The sequence below is a fragment of the Pseudochaenichthys georgianus genome, chromosome 9 (assembly GCF_902827115.2).
Source record: "Pseudochaenichthys georgianus chromosome 9, fPseGeo1.2, whole genome shotgun sequence".
NCBI lineage: Eukaryota > Metazoa > Chordata > Actinopteri > Perciformes > Channichthyidae > Pseudochaenichthys > Pseudochaenichthys georgianus.
In genome coordinates this window covers 323,377-331,751 of record NC_047511.1, presented here as the reverse complement: position 1 = coordinate 331,751, position 8,375 = coordinate 323,377, and the positions used below count along the sequence as shown (strand labels likewise).

The 8,375-nt window shown below is 43.8% G+C and overlaps 1 protein-coding gene across 1 annotated transcript; it reads left to right on the top strand.

Annotated features, from left to right (window-relative positions):
* The first annotated feature begins 297 nt into the window (after positions 1-297).
* On the top strand, positions 298-854 carry LOC117452131 (P2Y purinoceptor 1). The gene is given in 4 exon segments (XM_034090612.1): positions 298-362; positions 364-449; positions 452-616; positions 619-854. Coding segments are annotated over 4 exon segments (552 nt in total).
* The last annotated feature ends 7,521 nt before the right edge of the window (positions 855-8,375 follow it).

Genomic DNA, 8,375 nt, shown 5'->3' with positions numbered 1-8,375 from the left:
ATTGTTATTGAAAAGTAAAGATTACATGTTGACGAATTGAGTTTCTTCTCATTGTTTTTCATTATTCACTATTATGGAGTGTTTAATGAAACACCTCTTTACATCTCTTTATTAGCAACAGTTCTATGCAGAAAGAGTACTGCACTGTGTAGACCAGACATCCGGACCCTCATGTCATTGCATTTCATGATATTTTATATCTGATTGAATATTTCAAACTAAACTTTGTAATATATGCGAATGAAATGCACGTCTGTTCTTCTGCCACAGGTGAAATAGCAGAAGGTGTTTGAGAAGATGAAGCCTCTGGAGCTTTCATCACAGTTTGGGAACAGCAGCAATGACTCTGGGTCTTGTGTGGGGGGCCCAGCACGTGGCTATCACTGTGCTCCTGTGCCTCGTCTTCTTCCTGGGCTTCCTCCTCAACACCTTCAGCCTCTGGGTGTTCTGTTCTACTTTGCCATGGGGAGCCACTGGCCTTTTGGTCGCTTCCTGTGCCAAGTCAAGATCGCTCTGCTGAGTTCCCATTTCTACGGCGGCACCATCTTCCTCACTCTTATCAGCATCCACCGCTATGCGGCCGTGGTGCACTTCAACAGAGGCTCCTGTATGAAACAGAAGGGGTTTGGTCTCTGCTGCTCCTCCAGTCTCTCATCTTCGCTTTGATGCTTCCTCAAAGTAAAGAGGGCAGGTCCCTTCAATGCCTCACCATCCATCAGAGAAGCCTATCACACGCCTACTTTGTCATTAACTTCGTCCTGTTCATCTTTGGGTTTCTACTCCCTCTCCTGGTGTCCGCTGTGTGCTACGGCCGTCTGGCCAACTCTCTGACCCGCCTGAACATCGGTAGGTAAGTTTGAGAAACCGGCTCGAGATCGCTAGAATTTGAAAATACACAACCGGAGAAAATCTGCCACTTCCTTATAGAGCCCCTCCTCCAACACACACGAACGCGCACATGACCAATGAGGGCACGAGATAAGTTTGTGCCCCGATGGAAGGCTGACAGGCAGGTAGGCCATCCAATCAGGTTGTACTTTTTACAGTATTACGGCTTCTACAGATGAAACATTTTTATGGATTTGTTGTCAAAGCACTTCAGATATTCATTGCCATCGGGATGTTAAGAGCATTCCATGGAATATAACAAGTGTGTCACAATTCACATGTTATGTCACGCTTGTAGTTTTGTCTGTGTTGGTGTTTTTCTTGTCTTTGGGTTTCCTGTCTTATTGTGTTAAGTGTTCACCCCCGTTTCCTGCCTGTCTGCTTTCTGTCTGTTTCCCTCCCTGATTACCCGATTGTGTTCACCTGTTGTCCTTGTGTTTCTCCTCCCCTGCCCGGCTGTTTCTCGTTGTCATGATTACCCCTTCTTGTATTTAGTCTTGTCTCTGTCTGTGTTCAGTGTTGGGTCATTGTTTGTTGGTGACGGAGTTCACCGGAGAGTGTTCTGTTCTGTATTTGTCATTTATCCTTTATCCTTTATCCTTGGAATAAAGGGTTTCTCAAAAGTTATCTGCATTTGGGTCCTGCTTCCTTCACTCATCCGTGACAAAGTGTATCTCGAGCCGGTTTCTGAAACTTACCTACCCCACCTTTAATGGAATTAAATTTAAAAATAAAGTAAAATTGGGCAGTAGCAACATTATCTTAATAAGTGTACTTAGTCACAACAGTTTAAGAAGTACTTTACTTTTCCATTCAACCAGATCGCTCTCATGGATTCCCATTGTTATTTCTTAGCATGTTTGACACATTAACATCACCTAACAGTTGAGTAAACGGGCCCCAAACCCTATCATAGGTTTCATTTGTCTTTTTCAGAATATACGTTATCTTCTCCATAGAACAGCAATTACTCATTTCCTTCAGCCATTGGCCCACCTGTGGCCTCTGAGTGTTCTTCCATGACAAGGCAATCGAGCGTTTTGCTTGGAGTAAACACATGTTTATGACATTCTTTGTTGTGACTGGGGTGGAGGGGTAAAGTCCCAAAATAAACCATTTAGGATCAAGAGGTATCTTAACATCTAGCATTTTGTGAGTTATGTGTGAGATCTCGCACCAGAAAGTTGCAATCTCTTTGCACTCCCACATGCAGTGGAAAAGTGTCCCTTTAGACTGTTCACATATATCTGGAATGTTATTATTAAACTGATGTAATCTCACAGGTGTTATGTACGTGAGCATCAGCCAGTTGTGTTGTAGCAATCTTAATCTGGTATTCTCAGTTTGCCTATGTGCCTCAGTACATATCACACCCCCGTCATCCAAGGAAATATCCTCCTGTATATCTCCCTTCCAGGCAGGGGCGGACTGGGACTACAAATCAGCCCGGGACTCTCGACCGGCCCACTTCGGTACCGCCGGCCCACGCGGTGCCGCAAGTAAATACCGCTAGTAAATTGTCGACGGGGGGGGATGTGCTAGTGACTTACCGCAGAGGTAGACATTAAGGGTAAAATTGACTTGTATTATCACTGGCCCCACCATTGTAACAACTGGCCCGGAGCATTCGTCCAAAAACAAATCGACTAATAATGAAGAAAATTAACACATTTGTTGCAATAGTAATTTATGCACTAACTACATTACTACTTGTAGGCCTACTACAACATTTGAATCATCAGTTCTTCCTCATTTTCCTCAATTGTTCATATTTGGTTTATTAAAATAATGATATTGTGGTCATTGTTAAAAAATGTCTGCTATTATTATGAGATTATTATTTGTATAATGCACTTTCTGCATTCCTGTCATTAGGAGTTAGACATGTAATGGCTATAGATTAGATCCTTCATTATCCTAAACTGCTGGGACATTTCGCCAATACCTTTATATTGTCTACTCTTCACTTACTTGTCAGCATAGGTCGGCATTGATGTACAGAGCCGACAGAAGACCTTGTTTATATTGGCATCATATTGAGATGTGCAGCAGTGACGCGTCCTAAAACCAGGAAGTAAGCTGCTGGTTCCCTCGACAAGGGTTTTGGAAAATAGCTGGAAATAAGGTCTGTGGAAAACAAACCTGTTTGATAAATGCACGTTTTGTTCAGCCGGATAATCTCCACATGTCAACCAGCTGCGTAGCTGTGGGTGGGCCCGGGTGGGCCTGGGCCTACCCACATGCACGTCTGGCCCACCCACAGCCAATCAGCGCTTCATAGCGCAGAGCCGGGAAGCCCAGAAGGAAGTGCCACAAACTGCAGTTCATCTAGTGGCCGACAGGGGATGGATGCAAAAAGGAGCAATTCCCATAGACCCCCATGTTAAAATGCCCAACTTTACAGCATCTAGCCTGGATCCAATACAATTTATTCTGGATATAGTTAGATTCCACCTTCATGACAATGGAATAGGGAGTGCATTTTTTTACCGTGAGTTTTTATAGTAAGTAAAGTAACTTTTGCCGTGAGTGAATGAAAGTATTATTTCTTCTTGAGGTCTGCAGTTTAGCGTGTACACATTTGCTGAATATGAAAACACTCAGTGGTGCCCACTGTGCGACTGTCAAGGATAAACAACCTGTGCCCCCGATATATGTTGTATGTATTATTGCTACACAAACATTACATTGCAGTTTAAGTGTCGCCAACTCCGTTTAAGAGATATATCCCCCGTCTGTGTGCGAGGGGGCGGGGCAGTTTACACACACGCAGCCGCTACATGCAGCAACACACACACGGAGGAGATGGCGGAGAGAACGCGCTCCGAGCTGTGGTTAAACTATAGCCGTGTCGATGGGGACAATACTCGTTACCAAAAGTGGAATAAGAGTTTAGCATGTAAGGGCGGTAACACCAGCAATGTGTCTAAACATTTAGCAAAAGTGCTCCACATCCAGACGCACCGGGTTCCACTGTCTTTCTAGCAGCTCTGTAGCTCCATCCACGAGTAACGTTTCCACGTCAGGTGTTCTGTATGCTAGCAGCAACACACGGAGTTAACTACATTATACAAACATGGGTTATGATTAGAGGTAACTGAGTTATTTAGTTTGTTAAAGTTTCAGCTATTCTGTTTACAGTTCTGTCATCACATTATTTAATACGATTTGTTAAAACATTTTTGTTTCTTTTGATGTGAAATATTATGTATTTAATTTAAATAAAAAGCAATGTTAGTTTTGTTCACAATTTGTTTAGTTAGTTGACCTTATTTTTTTCTCCAAAAGAACCGATAAAAGTAATGTTAAAGGACCGGATCGATAAGACATAGATAGACATACTTTATTGTCATTTCAACGAGACACAGAGTGTACTATTACAACGAAATTTCGTTGTACTGGCTTACAGGAACAGGACAATATAAAAACTTGCTAAAATTGTACATATAAATATATAATAGTGACGTGGTGCTGATAAAATTAAAGATAAAGTGTGCATTTAAAATATAAAGACTTACTATACATATAAATAAAATAGACATACTATATAACACATATGTGCTCTTTACACAGCGCAATGTAATCTTTATGTTACTGGTCTGCTTGCTGTTCAGCAGTCTGATGGCTTGGGGGAAAAGGTATTGCAGAATCTGCTGTTCTGCTCTTAATGCTGTGGAACCTCTTGCCGGAGGGCAGCAGGGAGAACAGAGCATGTGAGGATGAGTGGGGTCTTTAAAAATGTTCTGGGCTTTTGTCAGGCAGCGTTTGTGAGTCTCTGATGGGAGGTAGAGAAACTCCGATGATCTTCTCTGCTGTCCTGACCACTCTCTGCAGAGACTTCCAGTCTTTGGCGTTGCAGTCTCTCGACCAGATGGAGATGCCGCTGGTCAGCACGCTCTCTATGGTTCCTCTGTAGAACGTGGTGAGGATGGGAGGGGGGAGCTGTGCAGGAAGTGTAGGCGCTGCTGTGCCTTCTTAAATTGTGATGTAGTGTGAGTGGACCAGGTCAGACTGCTCGTGATATGCACCCCAGGAACTTGGTGCTGGCTGTAGTCTTCACTGCTGTGCCGTTGATGTGGAGTGGTGGGTGACGGTGCTTTTTGTTCCTGAAGTCGACAATGATCTCTTTTGTTTTATCGACATTCAGGATCAGGTTGTTGGTGTTACACCAGTCTGTCAGATGTTTCACCTCCTCCCTGTAGGCCTGTTCCTTGTTGTCCCTGATGAGTCCCACCACTGCTGTATCGTCCGCGTACTTTATGATGTGGTTGGTACCGAACCTGGAGCATAAGCATAAGCGCTATCGATAAAAGTAGTAGTACCGTTAAAGCCTTAACGATACCCATCCCTATGTGGATGTCAGTTTTACACACATTCTGAGGCCGCCGTGCCTATGTTTTTTGTTTTCACTGCTAATTTATGCTTATGTTCTATTAGTGCATTAAAAAATCATTAATGAAGTTTCAGCTCAGACCCCACGCTTAATATGTCTCCCCCTGGCCCACCTACATTTCTCCAGGCCCACCCACACAATAATTCCTGACTACGCCACTGATGTCAACCCTACTTTTATAATGTTCGAATCATAAATCTAATCGATAGATTATAAAAGGGTTTTAGGACGCGTCACTGCACCACTAGAAGCCAACTCCATCGATCAAGCTGAAACTTTCTCTCCCTCTTCTTCTCATGATCCCTGTCACACGCTTGGCCGGTTACCGCTGGTATTAAAAACATTTTGGCGAAATAGTGAAGAAGCGCGCTGCCGCTCACGGGAGCCTGCTCGCACTGCACTCCGCAGCAAACAGCTGTTTGCTTTTCACCCAACAACGACAACCGACTCACGGAACGCTATGTTGTAGCGTTGATAAACGAAACAATTTAACTAAATTGCTAGTCAAAATACCAATACCACAGGACAATATTTTGAAAGCAATATTTTTAGTGGCCCGAGCGGGCAAGTGGAAAGTACGTTATGCTGGCCCGGGGTGTCTAAATAGTGCTTCCGGGCCAGCGGGCCATTTAATATCGAGCCCTGCCGGTTACCGGGCGGCCCACATCGTCCGACCGGCCCACTTCAGTACCGGCCCATCGGGATTCGTCCCGAACGTCCCGATGGCCAGTCCGCCCCTGCTTCCAGGCGTTAAGCCGGTCGGTAGAGGATTCATTGGAGTTCAAAACCAACAAGTCATATAGCACTGAAATAAGCCTTTTCCCATGACGATTATCAGAGATCAATCGTTCCAGTTCAGAAAGTGGTGGGGGAGTTAATAACTGATGCAGTTATAAAGCTTCGTACCTGTAAGTATTTATAAAAACTGCATTTGAAAGACCACATTTAGTACGCAACTGTTCAAATGACATCAACGTTTCATCTTGAAACATATCTCCTATTTTTGTTAGACCTTTCGTTGCCCAATGATGGTCCATTCTTCCTGGTTTAAATTGTGTTTTATTACATAACTGTTCATTCATACTTTCACTCAGAAACCTCATTCCAACTTTAAAATGTTACACATCTTTCTGACATTATTCGTGTCAAACAACTTTTAAATCTGATTCTTACTTTTAGAGATACTAAACATTGTTCAGACCTTGGTAAAGAGGTTTTCTTCACATTTTAACTGATGTCACAGCTAGAGGGTAGGAAATCTTGAAATGTGCCTTCATATATTTTTTTTAAATTGCCATAATCCCCAAACCCTACATTCCTGAGACATAATGTATCATGACAAACGTAGGAAAACATCTGAAAAATGACAAATAATTAAGCAAAAATAATTACACAAAATGCCTCTTGAGGACATGAAGTGACAAAAACGTTCAACATTCCTCCATTGAACACCATTGTAATTTCAGGCAGATATTTCCTCACGGCAGCAGCTGCACACCTTTAGTTAAACTGCCAAAAAGGCCACATTATTAACCCGAAAGTACACAAAAAGTACACTTCAGATACTCAACTTCCTTGACATGCTTCACGTTTTGAAATTTCACAGATATCTTTTACGGTTCTTCCACAAACGTTTGTTGTGTATTAGTAAAAAGACATTAATGAAGCAAGGGACAGAGGATACGGTTACTAAGCTCTTTACTGTTGTTCATGCTTCTCCTCCGCCACAGCATCAACTCGCGGGCATACACTTATTCTCTCCACATTGTAGGTTACTCTGGTTACACGGCGCCCCCTATTGGCAGGAGTATATCAGAACACAACATTTCCCCCCTTCTTAAAATAGTTATTCTCCACTTGAACAGTATGCATAACATTAGCATTTTAAACAGACACTTCTGTAGTAACCATCTGTAATAATAATAACTTCACATATCACAATATGCAGAACATTTTCAAACATTAATTCAACCACAGTTTAAGTGACATAGTCCTCAATCCAAGCAGGCTGCTTTCTGATTCGCTGGTTCCTGCTCTGAGCACCATGCACTGTGCCTGGCTCAGCAGGCCTCACTTCTTCTGATGGAGGAGTGAATGTTTCTGGAAGCACCGACAGGTGTGAAGCATCCCAGGTGTTTCCATTATCCAGCGTGTAACTATTGCCCCTTTCACACCAGCGCCTTTTCAGCTCCGGCTCGGAGCTCTGAAAAGCGCCGGGTTTTCCTGTTCACACCGCAGCGGCGCCGGAATCCGCTTCATTTCCAGCTCCAAAAAATTGTCGGTCCAGAGGCAAGAGCTTTGGAGCTAAGAGGCAACGTCGCTTACGTCTCTCTTACGTCGAGGCGTGCAGGAAACTAAACCCACCTCCCCTGAACATGGGTCGACTGTCATGCCTGCCTACAAGCAGTAGTGCCTATAAACACACTTTATAAAGTCAGGCAGCACTAACCAGGCTTCGTGTGGTTCTGTTTATTTGTGCCTTACTTTGACCATCCGTTCGCTGTTATCGATCATTGTGGAGAGAGGCAGACGTGTTGTTTTGTATTATTGCAGCTATCGGATGCAAGTAGTCAGTTTAGCTTCGGTTGCTATGCCAACATCACCCGTTTTATACCAGAGAAACTTTCATAACAGCGTTGTGATACCAAACAGTGTCAATTCAGACTGACACACATTCACTTAGGCTAAAGGGAACTGGGGATATGCATCAGCTGCTTGTGTGAGTCGGACAGTGAATACTTTAGAGCGGCCGCTGCAGTGTGAGCTAACGGGAGCTAACGGGAGAATAAACTCCCGTGGAAGAGCAGCGCTGCAGCGGTCGGTAAATGCTGCAGAAACACATTAATAAACAATGAACCACGGCACTCTGGAGAAAAGTATAAGGTTGGAGAAGTCGTTATTCAATTTATTCTGGCTTCGTGTGATTAAAAGCAACACGATCATCGACCCGACGCTGTTGTTGTTGTTGTGAGCGCCGTAATGGCTTCCATTGGGGAGCAAATCAGCGATGTAAACGGTGACGCCATGACGCAGCAGGGGCAGCTCTGCGGCGCCAGTGGGCGGTGTGAATAGAGCGGGAGCTGAAAAGGGAAAC